The following is a 21,121-nucleotide window of genomic DNA, read 5'->3' as shown; positions in this document are numbered from 1 at the left end:
TGTAAAAATAGATATTGTAACTTTTTTTTTGATAAAATATATTTCATAATTTTTGTTTCAGTGTGTTTTATTGTAAAATAGCAATTAGGGTTCCTAACTACATGAACTTACCTACCCTTAACCTAAATATAAAAAAAATAAGCTTCAAGAATTTCCGCAGGTACATTATTATACACACAGCGTATACTAATCCATTTATCTATCACCCCATTTGTTTGTCAGTATTTGACGGAAGCGACAGGCGACGGCATTCGATCGGAAGCGTGCAGCAGAGATGCGCGCGCGCCGCCTCGCCTGCCGCCTTGACCGCGCCACTCAGCCGGCACGCTAACTTGACCGGTCATGGCAGACGCCACATGACACACGGAAACCTTTACCTTACTCAAAACTGGGTCACCATGTTTTGTTATCATTTTAGGTGGTTACATTCAAGTTTATATTCGCGTCCCTAAAGGCTTTATAGAAGTCTACCCACTACAACGTCATGTACTATGACCGTCATAGAAACGTGTGAGGATCGGAAAGCATCGCGATATGCTCTACTATGCCCACTAGAGTGTATCAATAAGGCTCTCTAGACAGACGGACTGCATTTCGACTGCAATCCAACTGCAATTTGCAGTTCAAGGGCAGTTTGAATGCAGTTGACACGACTGCAATAGAACTGCAAATCAAACGTGCAATCAAGTTGATTTGCAGTAATTGATTAGCAGTCCGTCTATCTAGAGCCTTATATATCGTATGTACATAATATGTTCTATATAATTAACGTATGAAAGCCGTTTGCATCGGCTCTCGCCGACAATTGTTTGTAATTGAACGCATGCCATGTACGCAACGCAGCATCTAGTGGGCATAGTCTCATACTTTTCGATACGAAGATTATTTTTTGCTTGACACGTTCCTATTACGGTCGTAGTACGTTGTAGTGGGTAGACTCCTTAACATGTTTTCGTTTTCTACTACCATAATCCTACGTTTATATTTTTTATCATTATAATATGTTTATGAAAATAACAAACATAGTTCATGGCACTTAGCAGTCACGCCACCATACAGACAATACTTTTAACGATGAAGGAAAATCCTAATTAATCTTCCTACAATTACTTTTTGCCATCACTTACCGATTCCTATTTATAAACTAATGTGTCTTAGTAATTGGAAGATTCGAGCAAAAACTAGATTTGTACTTATGTGGTTATGTGAATACCTGCTAAGATGTCATTATCTTTCATGTTTTTGTGTAATGACTCCGGGAATGATGCAGTCATGGGTTTATTCGGTCATCATTATCAGACGATAACTTCATCATGGTCAATAAATATTATCGTAAGAGTAAATTAAAATCATAGTCTGAAAATAACTTCCAAATCATCATCAGCTTTTGGTTCTACTATGCATGGATATTTAAAAGTATCTACAATGTTCACCAGTGTCCACTGTCCACACTGTGTCTGTGGGACCCACAACAATAAAAACTGTAAAATTCTTAGACGATGAACGGCACAGTGCACCTTATCTGTACACTGAAAATACCTACAATCGTAATAATCGGTTGTATTAATTAGCTCACAATAAAGCTTTATCTTTGAACTTGAACGTTTACGTCTAACTTGTCGGTTGAAATATTCAAGTGCAGCAAAACGCGTGCATAGTGCCCTTCACCTTTTACAAATAATTCTGCGCGCATAGGTCTATAAGGAAGAAAAAATACGACGAATATACATTCACTGTTTGGCTTTATAAATCAAGTTGTGGTAGCTAAATGGTTAATACCCGTTTTATTTTTAAATGCGTAAAACCGGCCGCTTCAGACGTTACTGGACAAGTGCGTAAGTGGCCCGCAAAATAATATTAAGTTAAAGGCAAGACTGGATTTATTCCTATCCTAAACTCTAACTAACGTATACATAAAGCTTCAAAACTCTGCCTTCTTCTTTCCGCGACATATGAGGCACGAGTAACGTCAATATGTTTTTCACTAGCCGTTTTCCCGCGGTGGGAACTGCTGCCTGTACCGGGATAAAATTTTGCCTACACTCGGGAAGAGTGTAGACGTAGCTTTGCAAGTGTGGAAGAATGTTTCCTATTTATTAAATTAGTATAGAAACACTTCTCAAGGGTATCTGCAACACTCAGGATGAATTATGATGAAAATTTTAATTCTTAGTATCCAAACAGAATGCAAATGACATTATTTGATTTTTTCAATAAAGAAACATCTCTTAAGATTTTCAAAATCTCGAAATATAAAATAACAGGAAAAAATAGCAACACATAAATTTTTATTTAGAAATCACTTTCATTTTATGCAAATCTGTATTCCAAAATATTTTGGAAACTTTTGATTTCACTTTGTTTTTAGTGAAATTCAAAATACCTACTACTATTTGTAGAATCGGCGATTCGGAGAAGATAGATAAAATATATCTACTTAACTACTTAGCTTATAATTCCACAAATGCTTAGGCTTAGGCTTAGGCTTCCTACATAATTACAAGAAACCAAACTACCACTGAAAATTTACAATAACCTTCATAGCTTTAAATAATTAAATCAAATGCAATATAGGTTCTTCTTGTGTTGTCATTTGACTTTCTTGTAAAATATTCATATTAAGTACGTAAATCAAAAGTGGACAGGAAAAGTGTTAAAAAAGAGGAATTAAATTATCTTTTCATACAAAGGAATCATTGAAAAAAGCGAGATCATTGACCTACTACTCTGTATTCCTAAGTTGTTAAATAGGTATGTCGAAAAACAAGTTGCAGTCATCTCCCGAATTATGCAAAACGCGGCGAAATATTACACTCTCTACTGAACCGTTACGAGCTTCAACTCTTTTCTGCATTTCTTGAATGAAGATATATGAAAGAAGATAGGAACTGTATTTATGTGACTTATATCACGTTCAAATTTTTAATTTTCTAATGATCTGAACTGATCATAAAATATAACAACAATCATAAAATCTGACAGAACAGAACACGAAACAGAATGCCTGCACGATTTTAATTTAAAATTTTACGAGTGAAAATCTATTTTGCTAGAGATTTCTGATGCATAATTATTTGATAGGCAAAAAAAATGCTAAACAGTTTGATTATAGTGTAATATGATTTTTGTAAATTAAAATATATATTTTTAAATTAGAATCGTAAAGAAGAGTAATAATAAAAAGAAATAGCTATAAGAAAATAACTTAGATTTCAAGAATCCGGTTAAGTACCTATGTGACCTACCTACCTATTCTATACCTACATATACATATATATACGTATTATATACCTACCTACCTATTCTTAATAAGGGAAAGGATATTGGGAAAAATCAATTAAACACCACGATTTCCATGGGTTAAAAGATAAACGAAGCGGCAGTAACATAAATATTGACATATTCATGAAGAGCGAACAGGTTACTGAAAAAAAATTCGTTCATCTCGATCTGAGAGCTTCACGACGTCTTACGATTTCCACTATTATGTTAGTGAGACAGCGAGCGCCTCGGTGCCTGTAGAAAGCTGATCTGCGCCTATAAATCCACCTGACGGCTGCCGCTACCACCATTGTGTCGCTGATCGTCCTCTTAACTTCAAGTGTCATATCTTATCAATTTGAACAACAATTTTTCATTTTAGAATAAAGTTCACGTACGCTATCGTATAAAGTCGTTTTCGAGACTTCAGTTGTTATTTTGTGAACTTTTAACAGTGTTTGTGGTGTATCATGGACGCGCAACAGTTTCGGGAATTCGGCAAAGCAGCTGTCGATCTGCTGGCCGATTATGTTGAAAACATTAGAGACAAGTAAGTACTGTTTTCTTTATTAGCAATTAAGATTATCCGACATTAATACGGCGTATTGTATTCAATTTTTATTACTCTCTTATGTAAAGTAACAGGAACAGGGGACCTGAATATAATTAACTAGCCGTTTGCCCGCGGTTTCACCCGCGTCCCGTGGGAGCTACTGCCCGCACCGGGATAAAATATAGCCTATGTTACTCACAGATAATATAGCTTTCTCATGGTGAAAGAATATTTAAAATCGGTCCAGTAGTTTTTGAGTTTATCCATTACAACCTAACACACAAACAAAGTTTTCCTCTTTATAATATTAGTATAGATAGACAACAACATTTACTTTTGCAAGCATTGCGCAGCTTAGATATTGCATGATAGGTAAATGATAAGTTGTAATAACTATAAGTAGTAAGTACTCATAATGTAGATATCATTAGGGTCGACTAAACGTACAAGGATTGATTAAACTTAAGTTTAACTTCTATAAAAAAATCTGAAATAACTTTTTGCTTGCTAAGTACGAGTATAATTGCACTCTAATAATAACAAAGGTATTTTTATACAATACAATATAATGGTCAATGTATTTATATTGACTTTACTAAAGATTATGATGTGTCTATACGATGTTTGGCATGTAAAGACAAAAATCGATTACATCTAGTTTTTTATACAAAGAGATACATGAAAAGCTATTGTACTAAATGCACATAGGTAGGCCAATAGGGCAGATTTTGTACAAGTAAAACCGCGGGAAACAACCAATAAGTTATAAGCTGTACTATGCTTAGATTATTACCTAATACTAATTTGATTTGTATGATTAATGGCTTAGTTTATCATCAACATCTTTGTTTACAATTATAAAATAATCAACGTCTTGTTACGTAAGACTAGATTCTCAGAACATCAATTTTATTATTCTTTATGGCTTTCTGGATGTTATATTATGTTCTGTGGGCTACAGGTTTGATCACAAATAGCTTTCCACCAGGTGATCTGTCAAGTCCCAATCACAATAGGCACAAGCCTGAGTGCGAAATTCAGATACTAAGCATGATGGTTTTTTTTCCCTGGCAAAGGGATGTATCCCGCCCTTGTTTTTAAATTCCTATAGCCATTTGATTCCTAGACTGGAAGTTTGTTAGACTCTAAACTATTTTAACTGCCCCTTGTAAGAATCAAACCGCCGAAACACAACAGTGCAAACAATTGCTCAGCCGGTTTAATCGTTTTGTCAATACTAGTCTATCTTCCGAATCCTGCACTATTGAGTATAAATTGTATAAACCTTTCAGCTTGTCTGTCATTAAGTCTGACTCTGAAACTACTGAATGGGACTTTCGCTTATATATAAATGATCCATGAGGAAGGAAAAAATTATAGAAATAAAATATTTACAAACAAATTAATTTAAAATCATTAAACTCTTTTATCGCGGTAAGGTAAACCTAGGTAAGGTTTAAAAATCTGTAAGTAATCCCATCTCAAGTATTTAAATACCTACCATAATGATATTCCTGACTCATTATTGTCCACTGTAAAAACAGTCAAAGACATACCTTTCGTCAATTTTTATTTTTGTGTGATATTGCTATGATAAAAGTTAACGTTAGTGGGGCATGCTATCACACAAAGTAATATTCAAAAGTACAAGTAAGTTTTACGTATTGTTTGATTTAAAATTTTATTCTAGTATTGCAAAACAAAATATGCGAATAGGCGTGACAAACGGCCTAAATTATAGGTACCTACTGATTCTAATTAATAAGCATTTTAGATTGGCAAAGAATATTGGGCGCGTCTCTATTTTTATTTTTTCAAAACATATTTACTAACATATTATTATACTTACAATGCAACAAAGATTGACAGAGGGGGCTAGTGATGACAAGTCTATGTAAAATTTGTACTTAGAAGTGACGTCACACAAAATTTAGTCGTGTTGTATATTCGTTGTTATTTGTTTGACCAAAAGAAAAGGGAACAAATATAATGACCACCATAAAATGCTTTGATACCCTAAGTTTTGCAACCAGAAATATCTACTGAACACCAGAAAAATAAAGTCTAAAAATGTAATAGTACCTGCTATTTTAGTCACGACTTCACTTTAAATTGTATTCGACCACCAAATTTAGTAAATGATCACCAACTCTTGACGACCAAATTAATGTATTATTTTTGCCTAAATAAGTCACTGTGATTGCCATAAAATGTAGGCTTATTACCAAATAAAGTATTATGATGCCATATTAAGTTATGTGTCCGGCTTGCAATGCATGCGTGAGTGTCAGTATGGCGAGTGACAGGGGAAAATGGAAGAAAATGACATATTGCGCCGACGCCAAGTAAAATTGGGAACAGGGCAGGAGAAAAAAGAAGAAGAATGTGTTTCTCAATACACTCCCTCGAAAACACACTCTTATCGCACTGTTTAGAGGCATGCAATAGACAATTTTCCACGCTAGTGCAGGAAAAGGGTCCCCATAATGTTATTACATTTATTTTATCACGCCGAACTTATTTTTTTGGAGTCAGTTTACTTAAACAGGATAGCAAGATGTAAAAACTTTTTTGATGATCATTTACTACTTTTGGTGATCATTTACTACTTTTGGGATAACAATGATTTATTTGGACTCATTTTGCTTAAATAGGATAGCAGAATTTAAAAACTTTGGTTATAATCTTACTTTAAAATGGTGGTTTAATTTTGGTGATCATTTACTATTTTTGGCTTACGCATGATTTATTTTGGAGTAATTTCACTTAAATAGGATAGCAAAGTGTTAAAACTTTGGTGATAGTTTTACATTAAAATGTGAGTTTCATTTTGGTGATCATTTACTATTTTTGTCTGCTGTTTGTTACTATATCTGGTGATCAGTTAAACATAAGCCAAAAGAAAATCCGTGTCCATTATATTAGGGTTATCTAAAAGACGGATGGACGCCATGCCTATTATTTCATAATTTTCCTTTCATTGTGTATTTAGTAATAGCAATTAATTTGCTTTATGAATACAATGCGCATTGCCGCAGTGCCTCATCGATGATGCTGCAAGATAATCGCATGAAAAAATACTACAGACACGAAACATTCCACTAATTATACCTACACAGGTAATGGCATAAAAACAAACCAATGAGAGTACGAACACAGACGGAATTTTCCTTCCATTGTTCATTAATCATTAGTTCATTAAATATTTTTAATAAATGCTCGAAAGAAAAATATACAATACACTTAAAAGTATTAGTTTATTGTTTGTTCGTAGACTGACATTTGTGAATTTTCAGCCTATTCCGTAATTTTAATGAATACATGTAAGGAGTACTTATTTGGTATCAAATGCATTCAAAACGAACCAATTGGTCATGCCAACTGCTTTAAAGCGAATATTCGATTCAAAATTAACTCTACACATTTCCTAAATAAATAACTAAATACAGCCGTATAGCCGACTGCAAAATGAAATTTTCAACAAAATTATAATCTTATTTCGTTTCAGGGATGTCCTGCCTTCTGTAGAACCTGGTTTCTTACTGAATACACTCCCTGAGGATGCTCCCGAGCAACCAGAACAATGGCAAGATGTCCTGAAAGACTTCAACCAAGCTATTATGCCAGGGGTAAGTACTTCTTCTAAACAAATGACGTTACAACTCATATCAGCAATTTCCTCTTTATATTAATGTTGTAAGTTCTTTGACTGATATTACGTAATAATGTTCTAGATTACGCACTGGCAATCTCCACGTTTCCACGCTTTTTATCCGACCGGCGCATCTTATGCAAGCATGGTAGGAGGTTTGCTGTGCGACGGATTATCGGTCATTGGATTTAGCTGGGTGAGTAAAGTCAACTACTGCTTACATATACTTATAATAAATAGTTCATCGTAAGGGTACTCAGTGCGTTCTTCACAAAAGTTTGAAAGTAAACAAAAGTTGTCTCTGTCACAGTTGTCGAGTCCCGCATGCACGGAGCTGGAAGTTGTGACTATGAACTGGTTGGGCAAACTGCTTGGCATACCAGAAGAATTTCTACACTGCTCTAGCGGACCCGGAGGTGGTATTATTCAGGTAAATATGATAACAAGTCAAAATATGTTTTTTGTTTTTCTCAGTCTCGATAGGGCCTTCTGCGTAAACCCCTTTAGCATATAGTTCGAATAAGAAAGTGCAAGAGACTGAAAAACACATGTGATAATTTAACCGAATGCTTAATTTTTCAGGGCTCGGCAAGCGAAGCAACGCTGGTAGGACTTTTGGCAGCTAAAGACAAAACCGTTCGCAAGCTTATTAAAAACAATCCAAGCCTAGATGAAGACGAAATTAAACCAAAACTAGTCGCCTATACATCGGATCAATGCAACTCTTCAGTAGAAAAAGCTGGCTTGCTAGGCTCTATGAAAATGCGATTACTTAAAGCGGATGGTGAGGGAAGGCTTCGTGGGGAAACACTTAAACAAGCTTTCGAAGAAGACAGAGCTCAAGGTTTAATACCATGCTACGTCATCGCGAATCTGGGTACTACTGGAACCTGCGCCTTTGACCCGTTGTATGAACTTGGACCAGTATGTAATGAGGCCGATGTGTGGCTGCATGTTGACGCCGCTTACGCCGGTGCGGCATTTATGTGTCCCGAGTACAGGCACTTAATGAGGGGCATCGACTTAGTCGACTCCATCGACGTCAATGCACACAAGTGGATGCCCGTTAGTTTTGATTGTTCTGCTATGTGGGTCAAAGATGGATATGACCTCGTCAGAGCATTCGATGTTCAACGTATTTACTTGGATGACGTCAAAACTGATAACAAGATTCCTGATTACCGCCATTGGCAAATACCTCTTGGTCGCAGGTTTAGAGCTCTAAAATTATGGACTGTTCTCAGAATTTATGGCGCTGAACGTCTACGGAAGCACATTAGGGATCAGATATCTTTGGCTCAGTATTTTGCCAAACTAGCACGTGCTGATGATAGATTAATTGTGGAGCCAGAACCCTCTATGGGATTAGTGTGCTTTAGACTAAAGGGAGGAGATATTATTACAAGAAAATTATTAGAACAATTAACTGAAAAGAAAACGGTGTTCATGGTAGCTGGTACATATCGGGAGAGATACGTTATTAGATTTGTTATATGCTCGCGTCTTACACAGAAAGAGGATGTAGACTTTAGCTGGCAACAAATTAAAACCGAGATTGATTTACTATGTCCAGACAAAATACACACTAAAGCGCAAATACCTGCCATAGATCAAATAGTAGCGAGAGAGATTTGCGAGAAATCCAAATAATAAGTACCAACGCTTTCGCTCATATCCTGACGTAAACAAACACAAACAAGATGGTGTCCCATTTTTACTCTTGAATTAAACTTAGTACTGTACCTTCCTCTTCGGCAACAATTGTATGTAAATAGATCAAATGTGTAAATATCACAGGTATAAAAATTGCAGAAAGTAATAAGACCGTCCTACCACTGGGCTAGTTACCTTGGACTTTCATTCTTCAAATTGTGTATGACCTATGGGTGATGCGTGTATACGAATAGGAACCTAGGTTCTCTTCTTACTTACTTGTTATAGAGGCAAATTTTTAAGGGTTCTCAAAATATGAAGTCGTAACTTTAAGTTAAATGTAACAGTGTTATTATTAACGTTAAACAAACCTTTGCGATCTGACATCCGGGTTTTGTTAAGGTAAATAAACAAACTTTAAGATAAAAACATGTTTTATTATTAATTTTGAACTTAAAATACTATTAGTCACACTTTTAACATTGCGTTGCTAACTACTTCCATTTATATACAGCTACAAGTATGACTAACGCATAAACCGTAAGTGTAGCCTTTCGGCAGACAATGTTCTAGACAAACCGGGTCCTCCGTCGTTTCTTCGGAATCGCACGAAATTCGTCCAGGGATCTTGACTGCTGAAATGTTTAATACACAAAACGTTAATAAAGCACATACTGTACCTACCTAGAATTTTATATGAATACGCCTGATTATGCAAGTAAAACAATACATAATTTAACACATCATAAATATTTGTAAGTAACAAGGTACCTACAAGAATAAATATATTAGTAATTTGATTACTTCGAGGTAATAAGTATTGAAAGTGGGGACCGTAATTTTAGTGTTTCTAGGTCACGATGTTATTGCAATAGGTGCATAGGTGGGAACAAAGAGTTGGTATTAACATAGCAGTTTTATCTAAGTAGCTATATTTGACCGCACAGATCTAGAACACTCAATAATAAATAACCGTACATTTGAACAACACTCAGTTAAGTTAACACAAACACTGAATAACAAAATAATCAATTATTAGTTAGGTACCTGCTAAATCAGCTGTCTCACTTCGAGGTATGATTTCTTCCTTTGGTTTCAAATCCTCATTGCTCAAGGGCTTGACACTCTGGTCAGGCACCACGGAGGAGTCTCTCGGCTTCGGCTTGCAAATTGCAGTTTGAATCAAACAAGCCGATAACGCAATAACCAGAAACACATTTACTGCCTTTAAAGCCATTATTTCTTTGTTCGTTAATTATTGCTATAAGGAAATAAACGTCGTTATTGCTTTGCAGCTAATTAACAAATAAGCGACGTATTACGGCACCCAAATAGACGAACACAATGTGAAAGGTCAACGGTAGCTGCCTTATATATTGTGCATGTAAGTTGTCACTGGATGAGACAAAATGTGCGTTCTCACTATTCACTCAAGCGGCCTACACACGCCGCAATGACTAATGTTTAGATTACTTCTGTGGTAACACTGATTCGTGGAAATGAATCATTAGGTTATTGTGTATTTATGAAACAATTATAAATCCGTTGCAAATGCAAGTGTGACATGGATTAGCCTTACCCACTTGGTCTGCAACCAATTTTTTCTGATAAGAAAATATGATATTTAAAAGAAAAGTAACGGAAAAAAATTACATAAACAAACGACTGCATTTTTTCCGGAATGCTTTCTAGAGCTAGAACCTATCTACTACAAACAATAGTTATTTAGTAGATATTGGTAAGTATTAGCACAGATGACGTAGTATCTATTAGTCTAATTCTTCAGGGAATCAATAACATCAGCCTTGTAGAAAGTTATTTGTAAGAAGTTGTCAAACGATTTTGTCGACCTATAGAAATTAAATATTCGTATTACGGAAAAAGGTAAAGTAGTATTAACTAGGCACCTAGGTACCTACTTAGGGTTCTCCACGTAGCTAGTTATTTCCCAAGTAGGTACAACTACAACAAGTACCAAGTACTTACCTAAGGCAAAAGTAGGTAGGTATACCTTGTTACCTAAAGGTTAATCAATTTGTAGTATCGTATGTATTAATAATTAACCAAGTTCATGTTAGCTGCAGTGTAAGTAGGTAGGTAGTCTAGCTAGATACCCCTTTGTTCTGGCGGTTTACACAAGGGACTTTGCAACCTTACCTTTGTTATGTATCCAGGCATGCATTAGTGTTAGGTTTACGTAGGTACCTACCTATTATACCTATATTAGGTTTGCGTAGGTAGGTATTTATTATCTAATCCCCCATTTATAAACAAATGAACCGATTGAAATGAAATTAGACCCAGAGAAAGGTTTATGAATTGGTCAGGTCCCTAATCGATATTTTTAACACAAACCTCTTCCGATTTAAAGATTCGATTTTTTAAATCATTTAATGGGATTTACCTACATAACAACGTGTTGGAATTATTTGAGATTTGATATTTTGGAAGGTTAAGGTCTCAAGTAGATCTTTAGGTACCTACTGCAGTACATTTATTAACTCCATAATTAACCGCAATAAACATTTTACGTTTACCTACCTACCTATTAAATTAGTTATTTCAATCCATTCCTGTTTGTATTATAACTAATTTTATAAATAAAATACCTAAGTTGGTCTGCCATACCTAATAGGTAGGTATATTAAGAAATCAGCATATGAACTACTAAACCGATTTTGAATGAATTTGGCATTCAGGTTTGTCTTGGAAAACGACGTAGCCCCTAGTGTCCTAAAAAAAGTAGGTACCTATGTCACGTGTGTATGTAGGTACCTATTCGGTGAATCTCTAATTTAATTTGGTCATTATGGCTGGGAATACCTGCTACTAGCCCAGATTCCTTAAGTATATACCCTACCTTGACCTCTAGTGCGGAAGCGGGAAGGTGTCGCGTCCCTATTTTGCACTGATAACAAAATAATTGCGTGGGCATTTGTATGTAGGTATAACATTGTTCCATTTGAACTTACAGTAGATAGAAATAAAGAATCAAGAAACAAATAAAGTTACATTTATGAAGTTGGCTATTTAACGCCTGTCGTCGCCAACTTCGGACAACTACCTAAAGATTTTCAAAAAGATCTGCATGCACAAATGCGCAAGGAATCAAATACCTACTCTCAGAAAAGCATAGTCAGGCACTTGCTACATACTGTACGTTTAAATTCACTCATTTAAAGCCAAACTTGATCTGTTAGGAAGGGAGGCGGGAAATAAAAAATACGTAAGTAGTTTACTCATTATACTACTGCATTTAATCGAATATATCATCATAGGTCAAGAGCGTCCTCTTAGCGTCCTTAGGCGGCGGCGGGTTGCGAGGCGAGGGCGAAGGGGTCCAACCAGGCGCCTGTGTCGGCGGTCTGCCTCGCGCGACCGATATGCGCCAGCCATCTTCCAACCCATCCAATGATGTGAGGGCTTGAGCTGCTATCTCTGGTGTCTCAAATGACAAGAAAGCTCTGGAAAAAATATATAATTGTAAAAATAATTGCAATAAAAGTAAGTAGCTCTCATTACCATTATGCATATGTTATGGCTACAGTCCAAAGTGTGACTACACTTAGATAGCTAGGTAACTAAAGCCACACCTAGGTGCAACCTCTATGTTAAAGGTAGCCTTTAACATAGCAGCTGGTTGGTAACCTGGTTCTAAATGAAGATAGGAACATACAACAAGTTTACAGCACATACCGGTTACAGTTAGGTGTAACCTGTTAAACCAAGGTGTGGCCTACTTCAGGCTTTAGCTCAACATTTTCAATAAAAATAATACTCACTTCTCATCATCAGGCTCTTGTGTAAATGAAAAAGGCTCATATGTAGCCAGACGCCTTCTTATAGTTTCCTCCGAGATGCGGGCACCAGCTACAAGCAGTACTGAACTTCTGCCTACCCCGGCCGCCGGAGCTGGGCTTTCAGCTCCAACCGGCAGAGGGGTGCGAGGGGACTTCTCATCTCTGGGACTGAAAGAAAGAATAAAAATCTAGCTATTGCTATCATGTGTCTTCAAAGTTGGATAGGGTACTGGTAATTCACAAAAGTCTAAAAAAATATAATTTGTGCCAAAAAGGTTCTACTTACTTCTCCCTGGCTGTGACAAATGAGTCATATAGATACTTGACACGTGGAGCCTGCTTTTCTTCAGGAGGTGGTGGCTCTTGAGAAGCACTGAATGGTTGGTAAGAGGCCACCCCACCTGCAGCACTTGCAGATCCACTGAGTTTTCTTTCCCTGCCTGAAATGTTTTTGAATGTGATGTTTCAGACTTTGGTTTCATATAGAATTATTAACATAGTATTCACATTATTGAGAGAGTGAGTAGGTAATAAAAGTACCTACGAACAACAACTGTTGTTTACTTTACCTGCTCTGGGTCGTTTAAATGTAGCGTTTTGTGGCTGTGGTGGAGGACTCTTTATTGCTTGAATAGCTCCACTCTTTATCAATTTCCGAGCAATTTCTCGAGCATCACGAGCTTCAGTTGGTCTTTTGGGCAATATCGGCTTCTCAGGTTCTTGTTTAGGTGCCTTCAACGCTTGTAAAGCTTTCTTTTTCTTTTTCAACTTCTGATATTTAGCTTGTAACATTAACTCTTCCTCTGTCAGATTGGAAGGAAAGTGTAAGAAAACCATGTTACTACTTTTATTTGAATGCACTTTGCTGTAAAGACTTTCTTTTGTTGTTTTAAAATCAATGTTTTGTGAAAATACAATTTTACAAAATGAAGTCGGTCAAATATTTGTTGACATTGACGTTTATGACGTTGATGATAGAAGGCAAAAAAAAATGTTGATGTCTCTGCTACAAGGTTGCGGTTGTGATGGTGAATAATAATTAATTTATTAATGAACAATGGCCCATCTTATCTACCATCTATATCCACATAGAAATGTACAAGAATCCCAAAATAGCAACTGAAAAAGAATAATTGTCGAGCCTACCTCTGAGAAAGAGAGACACGCATAGAGAATGGTATATACGTAAAAAAAAATCTTGACAATCATTTGACATCCCACAATTTGCGGATGTATCAGCCAAAGGTGCGATTAGTAGCAGCATGGCTGATAAAAAACACTACTCGGTGCAGATCTATGACCTGGCTCATAAAGCTAAATCAGACCTATTCCAGTCCTGGCAAACTGACTGGTCCGAGTCCAGTAAGATGAAAGGTGGTCTGTTTGCCTCTATTCAACCATCCATTCCTGCGAAGCCTTGGTTTTATAAACATAAAAAAGTATCCAAGACCGTTATTTCCGTTATCTGCAGAATACGTATTGGTCACTGTTGCTCCCCAGTTTTCTTAAACAAAATAAGAGTTCGGGACTCCTCACTCTGTGAATGTGGTCTAGATGAAGGCACGCTAGACCATATCTTTCTTAATTGCCCCCTGAATGATGCTTTCTCTTTTGATCGTGTCATTGCTAAACTAAAAATTCAATACCCGGTAAATGTTCGTCATCTTCTTTCATTCTTTCCTAACCCTCTAATGGTAAATGCTTTTGTTAGATTTATTTCTTCTAATAATGTTAAATTGTAACAGTGTTTATATCTTTCATAATGGTAATATGTAATGTGTATATAATTACTTGTGTACTAAGTTAATTTTAGCAAATTCATTAATTATAGTGTATGTATTTTGTTGCAGGCTCGATATCCTCCACCAGAAAAGTTGGAATTATTTTCTTACATTAATTTCTATATATTTTTCATTTTCTGTTTCATATTTTCCCATGTGTCGTCACTAGCTACGCGAGTCTGGCAGAAATTGCCGTCAAATACGGCAGATTGCCATAAAAAAAAAAACGGAACTGTCATATGATTCTGACTCTGAGTGGTGCAACAGAAATATATTGAAAAATCGATCAAAATATTTTCAAAATGTTCCGTATATCTAAGAATATTATACCTGCGCTTACGAAAACTTTGTTGAAAAGCACAAATCAAAGCCAAAGCCCGAGTATATTGATATTCTTACATGGACCAAGGCTATTATCCGATAATGGTGAGTAAACAAAACAACAAAAAAATACGTATTATTGCACTTTTTGCAGTAAGTAACTGAAGTAGATCTTTGATCTCTAATCGATCATTACAGTTTAGAATTACGCGCATTTTTGCTCTAATGTATACAACAGCATTTGACAATATTTATGTTGATTTTTCCATCGTATAACCATGCCGACGAAGTATATTCCACACCTTGCATAATATATTTTGTTCATGTAACAAAATTGAATAATTCCAGAACATTTAACATCTTTCGTTACTAAAATTTATTGGTGTTAATAACTGTAACCTCAAATTACAATATTGTTATTTCAGCTGGTTCTGGAAAATTCGCAGTAAAACATGAAGACCTTGGGCGACCATTATACTTCGATGCTCAAGCCACAACACCTATTGTGAGTCAATGGCATTTAAATTGATAAATCATGTTATTTAACCTGTTACTAACTATCCTTGTATCTTTTCAGGATCCAAGAGTTCTTGATGCTATGTTACCGTATCTTGTAAGTTACCATGGCAACCCACACTCACGCACTCATGCATATGGATGGGAGAGTGAGGCAGCAGTTGAAAAGGCCAGAGAACAAGTGGCAGACTTGATTGGAGCTGATCCAAAAGAAATTATATTCACATCCGGAGCAACAGAGTCCAATAACATATCTGTGAAGGGAGTGGCACGATTCTATGCACCAAGGAAGAAACATGTTGTTACCACTCAAATTGTAAGGAGTTCAAATTTTAATTATCAACAATTTAATCAACATACTATAAATATTTAACAATTATGTAAACATTACTTGTTTTTTTTTGCTAGGAACACAAATGTGTGTTGGACTCATGCAGGGCATTAGAAGGAGAAGGATTCAAGATAACATATTTACCTGTAAAAGAAAATGGTATTATAGATATGAAGGAACTTGAGAAAGCACTTACACCAGAAACTAGCCTGGTATCTATCATGACTGTTAACAATGAAATAGGTAATTATTTCAGCATTTTGTTATAATAGTTATTTACTTAGGATAAGATCATGTTTTTGTCTGTAAATAGAATTCCTTTTGGCATGAGCTCAAAGCTATATTTAAAAAAAAAATGAAAATAAATAAGAATTTGCTACTGAACGGTTGCAGCTGCACAGTTCACTGCATGCTTCACATAAAAATTCAGTTATTACATTAAAGTTGATTAAATTTTTTTAAGGTGTTATGCAACCTGTTGCTGAAATTGGTGCACTGTGCAAGAGCAAAAAGGTATACTTTCACACTGATGCAGCCCAAGCATTGGGCAAGGTCCCAATAGATGTTAATCAAATGAATATTGACTTGATGTCAATATCTGGGCACAAGATATATGGGCCAAAAGGTGTTGGTGCATTATACATCAGACGCAGGCCTAGAGTGAGAGTTGAGCCTATTCAAAGTGGCGGTGGACAGGAGAGAGGAATGCGCAGTGGGACAGTGCCTACACCTCTAGTTGTAGGACTAGGTAATACTTTTTACTTACTATTCAAAAGTTGAAACATCTGGTCCAGTCAACTTTACTGGCATGAATCACACCACAATCTCCAAAAACAGTCTTAAAGACTAGCTAAAACTGTTTTATGCATTGAGCAAATTGATCTCATATCATGAGAGTAAAGGGCAAAGTTCTATGGAAATGACTTTAGTATCTTATTGATTTGACCATGAATTTGTTTAGTGTCTAATTAACGTTTTGTTTGTCACAGGTGCCGCATGCGAAATAGCCAAACGTGAGATGGCATATGATCAAGCATGGATGGAAAAACTGTCACAAAGATTCTTAGACAAAATATACTCGAAATTAACTCATGTTATAAGAAATGGCGACGCAACTCAAACATACCCTGGCTGTATAAATTTGTCTTTTGCATATGTTGAAGGTATTATAGATAAGATATTTATGTTGTTATGACAATTAAAAAGCAATTAATATTATCTGTTATCGACTCTGTTTATACAAACACTTTGTTGTTAGGGGGTCATAAAAATAAAGTTATCTACATTTCTTACAATTTTCAGGCGAATCTTTATTGATGGCTCTCAAAGATATTGCGTTATCAAGTGGCTCAGCGTGTACGTCGGCGTCGTTAGAACCATCATATGTATTGAGAGCCATTGGAACAGATGAAGATTTGGCACATAGTTCTATCAGGTAATCACATCAAGTTTTTTTTTCAGGAGATATTTTCATAATAACAAAAGCATATTCCCTCCACATATATGTACGTTGTATTTTTTTCTGAATCAATTTACTGTGTTTTCACAGATTCGGATTGGGAAGATTCACGACAATTGAAGAAGTAGATTACACAGCTGAAAAAACAATCAAACATGTAGAGCGTCTAAGAGAAATGAGCCCACTTTGGGAAATGGTCCAAGAAGGAGTAGACATCAAAACCATTCAGTGGTCGCAACATTAATTTAATCCTGATTTTTGTATAGTGACGTTATTCCAATTAATAGTAGTAGGTGATGTTATGACGCGATGTAAGGAAAAGATCTGGTGATTATAATGAAATGTTGGTTTATTAATTTATATATTTGTAACTAACAAGGACTAGAGTCAAAAATGTGACTACTATATATGCGAAAATTGTACACAGTGCAATGCCTGTTTACCAAGAAGAGAATGGTTATGTCAGAAACGTAATAATTAGCTTGTTCTTTGACCTCAATTAACAGCAATAAACCTAAGTGGTAAAAAAATAAGTGTATTATCATTTATTTTTAAATATTATGATTTTATCGAAATAATTGCCTCATTTAGTTGCTTGGACTGCATAGCTTCAGACCTTGATAATACTATATTGCTCAATGCACTGCAACGCATAATGATCATTAGTATGATTACTTGTTTGTTTAATTTAGGATTAGATTCACTGTTATTTTATATATATCTAATTATTTAATTGCCCTCAATATAAGGGTGTCAAGATCATTGAATTGTAAGCTTCAATATAGAATGTAATGAAAAACAACATTGATAGTTATATTGTTAAATCAGTGTTTAATATCAACTTACAGTAAAATGCAGCTGCAGCAAGACTTCTGCACAGTTTTTGTTAATGTTTAATAAAGTACAATTTCCTGTGTCAAACTGTTTTGCTAATCACATTCCAAAATTCCTGTACTTATATAATAAATATTAATAATGACATTCTCGTAAGTTAATCAAAGTTTAAAGAGAAGGAATGAGAAATATGGCAAAAAGGTATCTGGTTCACATCTCTATATTGTTACACTGAAGTAGGATGTTTTAGGCAAGAAACATCAATAAAATTTTCTATCTGTCTACACTGCCACATAAAAAGTACATTAAACTGAACAGTTCAACAAATCACAAAGGTAATAAACACCGCTACACAAAAATAAACACTGGATGAAGTGTAGTCTAAAAAAATACATCTGAGATTTCAAAATTTGATTCTTGGCTCGGAATGATCAATCAACCTAATGGCTTAAACTACATAATACTGTTAGGCCATTTAGCTTTCATACATTTGAATACTGGAGATACAAATAAACACAACAAATAAAATCAACAACCATAACAAATGAAGTTGCACAGCATCTTCTATTAATTATACATATTTTATGTACTGAAGAAAGATTGTAAATACAAAAGTTGGTTTCCTAAGCTTATTATATATTAGAGTTGTCCTTTTTAGAAAACCATAGAAAATAAACTAAGTGACTTAGCAGAATTAGGCATCCTCAATGAACTTATACTAATGCTTGTTTTTCACTTTCAGTTATACTATTCATCAAAGCCATTTTATTATGCACATAATAGCTTAAAAATATACAAATTATGTTAATTAAAGCAACAAATACATAAATCAACAACTACATGATGGCTCCTCCACAGGTTCAGGGTTTGATATCTTGAAACTATTGTGATCTAAAGTCTGCAGTTCAATTCTTGATCTATTTGATTCCACTAGCTGAATTGCAATATCAGTAAACATCTCCTCAATGCCTTGTCCAGTTTTACATGAAGTTTTATATGTGGTGCTGATAAGATTGTGACACTGTTCACTGTAACAAATAAACAGAATTATTAAAAATTCAAAACACACTATGAACATCGGAAACTTGAAAAAGAAAAGGTAATATTTACCAAAAAGTTTCAATGTCAGCATCAGTCACTTGCGGAGATGAGCCTTCCAAATCAGATTTGTTTCCACATAGAAATATTTTAGCATTCTCTGCATATGTTACAATGTCCAACAAATGTTGACTTAGGACATGAAATGAGGATGCATTGTCAAGGGAGAACACCAGTATTGCTGCCTCAGCAAACTTGTAGTAGCTTGAGGTAACAGAAGCAATTCTTTCCATGCCTCCGGTATCCCATAGTTGCAACTAAAACGAAATAAAACCTGTTTATTGAGTATTCAAATTAACAGAGCGATGTCCAAACATATTGTCCCTGAGCACTGTATAAATTAAGATAGAATTACCTTGACGGTTTTGTCTGTAAGCTGATATGGTTTTTCAAAGTGATCCAGTCCTAAAGTTGACCTTCTATCTGAATTAGGAACAAATGTATTGTTGATAAATCGACGGAAAATTGAACTTTTCCCAACTCCGTATTCACCACACAATATCACTTTCAGCACTGGGGTTTTAACAACAGCCATCTTTGAGCAACTTATCTATAATAACAATGCTCCAATCTCAGCTGTAATGAAATAAGAAATCTTATTTAGATTTAGCAAACAAGACTGGATAAATAATTAATTTTATCGCGCAACTGCACACACCCATTCTCGTCTCGTTGACATATTATTACTAGTGATGTGCTGTACAGAAAGTCACACTATAAACGAGATCGACATTGTTGTACTTCTCAAACTCTGTAGAACAAGTAAGTCCATTTGAAGAATTTGAATTCTGAAGATATTGTGTAAGATGTCTTCTCAAAACGATTAATCTATGTATTTGCAGAAATATATCAGATCTAATTATTATTTTTAAGATTGAGAGATACTGTATCGCACTGACTTGGGTATATTAGATAAAACCAAGGATATCAATATCTTAATTTTCATTCCTTTGAACCTTATTTTAACTTTTTTAAATTAATGTACCTAAATATTTTGTAAATATGTTTCTATTTGAACCTGAAATATTTAGTGAACTTAAAATTCCTTGACCGAATACTTTTAATAGAAAATATGTTTGTGTTGTTGTTTGCCTCTCTTGCTTTCGTGTTGGCTCATCTCTAAACATATCAAATTCATAGGGCTGTTCCAGTTCCAATTAACACCGGGAAACCTTAGAAATGTAATGTAACGATTAACTAGGATTAATAAGATTAATTTATGTGGGATGATTAAAATAATTAAATTAGAATTGTAACTTTATTTTGCTTTAACGAATTAAATGCACTGTTACGAGTGAGGATTTTCATGTTGTATTAATAAAAATTGTGTAATTACTTATATCCTTTTAAGGCTGTATCTTGTAAATACTGTAAGCGCCTTTGACATTTCTACTGAGATTAGTAGAGAAAAGAGAGTAAATATACGAAAAAAATCCTGTAAAGCTGCGTTTTCACTAAGGCCTCTATATACGCTGCTTTGATTATCTTTTCTGCTGTACCTTATATACTTTTACACACCGACGCATGTAGAAAAACACTAGGTAATATTCTTAAATTGATGTCATGAGCCCTGCATTATCATGTTGATAATCCATCGCTGTAGATTGAGCAGTTTAAGGTTCACTTTTTTTTCGTCAAACCCTCTTTTTAGAAACAGTGTTAATGGAACTACATCCTAAGTTGCATTTTTCTAAGAAAGTTACACTTGTTAGGTAATTAATAATTCGAGCATTTTTTTTGAAAATAGAGTCCATATGGATCGTCTAGTAAGTTTCAAATATAATACAATACAAAGGAAGTTTGTTATGATTTGCTTTATGTAATTTTGCAAGATGGCAATTAGTAGGGCGTCAAGTCAATGT

General features: G+C 35.1%; 5 protein-coding genes across 5 annotated transcripts; 2 read left to right on the top strand and 3 right to left on the bottom strand.

The window, feature by feature from the left end:
- Window positions 1-3,554: 3,554 nt before the first annotated feature.
- On the top strand, window positions 3,555-9,548 carry LOC110371903 (3,4-dihydroxyphenylacetaldehyde synthase). Its single transcript, XM_021328344.3, has 5 exons — window positions 3,555-3,811; window positions 7,323-7,443; window positions 7,549-7,662; window positions 7,777-7,896; window positions 8,049-9,548. Exons 1-5 carry the CDS (start codon window positions 3,732-3,734, stop codon window positions 9,114-9,116), a joined length of 1,503 nt encoding a protein of 500 aa, XP_021184019.2. The 5' UTR covers window positions 3,555-3,731; the 3' UTR covers window positions 9,117-9,548.
- On the bottom strand, window positions 9,536-10,540 carry LOC110371904 (uncharacterized). Its single transcript, XM_021328345.3, has 2 exons — window positions 10,167-10,540; window positions 9,536-9,754 (listed from the first exon to the last, which is right to left on the bottom strand). Exons 1-2 carry the CDS (start codon window positions 10,354-10,356, stop codon window positions 9,624-9,626), a joined length of 321 nt encoding a protein of 106 aa, XP_021184020.1. The 5' UTR covers window positions 10,357-10,540; the 3' UTR covers window positions 9,536-9,623.
- A 1,827-nt stretch (window positions 10,541-12,367) lies between these two features.
- On the bottom strand, window positions 12,368-13,894 carry LOC110371887 (negative elongation factor E). The gene is made up of 4 exons (XM_021328316.3): window positions 13,489-13,894; window positions 13,206-13,359; window positions 12,902-13,087; window positions 12,368-12,583 (listed from the first exon to the last, which is right to left on the bottom strand). Exons 1-4 carry the CDS (start codon window positions 13,754-13,756, stop codon window positions 12,376-12,378), a joined length of 816 nt encoding a protein of 271 aa, XP_021183991.3. The 5' UTR covers window positions 13,757-13,894; the 3' UTR covers window positions 12,368-12,375.
- Window positions 13,895-14,922: 1,028 nt separating this feature from the next.
- On the top strand, window positions 14,923-17,797 carry LOC110371886 (cysteine desulfurase, mitochondrial). The gene is made up of 8 exons (XM_064035061.1): window positions 14,923-15,126; window positions 15,447-15,526; window positions 15,599-15,853; window positions 15,946-16,111; window positions 16,332-16,616; window positions 16,858-17,031; window positions 17,171-17,303; window positions 17,418-17,797. The coding sequence occupies exons 1-8, from the start codon at window positions 15,003-15,005 to the stop codon at window positions 17,569-17,571; spliced, it is 1,371 nt and encodes a 456-aa protein (XP_063891131.1). The 5' UTR covers window positions 14,923-15,002; the 3' UTR covers window positions 17,572-17,797.
- A 1,057-nt stretch (window positions 17,798-18,854) lies between these two features.
- LOC110371888 (ras-related protein Rab-30) lies at window positions 18,855-20,057 on the bottom strand. The gene is made up of 4 exons (XM_021328318.3): window positions 19,918-20,057; window positions 19,615-19,835; window positions 19,272-19,516; window positions 18,855-19,189 (listed from the first exon to the last, which is right to left on the bottom strand). The coding sequence occupies exons 2-4, from the start codon at window positions 19,792-19,794 to the stop codon at window positions 18,991-18,993; spliced, it is 624 nt and encodes a 207-aa protein (XP_021183993.1). The 5' UTR covers window positions 19,795-19,835; window positions 19,918-20,057; the 3' UTR covers window positions 18,855-18,990.
- Between the last annotated feature and the right edge of the window lie 1,064 nt (window positions 20,058-21,121).

The sequence above is a fragment of the Helicoverpa armigera genome, chromosome 6, assembly GCF_030705265.1.
Source record: "Helicoverpa armigera isolate CAAS_96S chromosome 6, ASM3070526v1, whole genome shotgun sequence".
In the NCBI taxonomy this organism is placed as follows: Eukaryota; Metazoa; Arthropoda; class Insecta; order Lepidoptera; family Noctuidae; genus Helicoverpa; species Helicoverpa armigera.
This window is presented reverse-complemented; position numbering and strand designations above follow the sequence as displayed.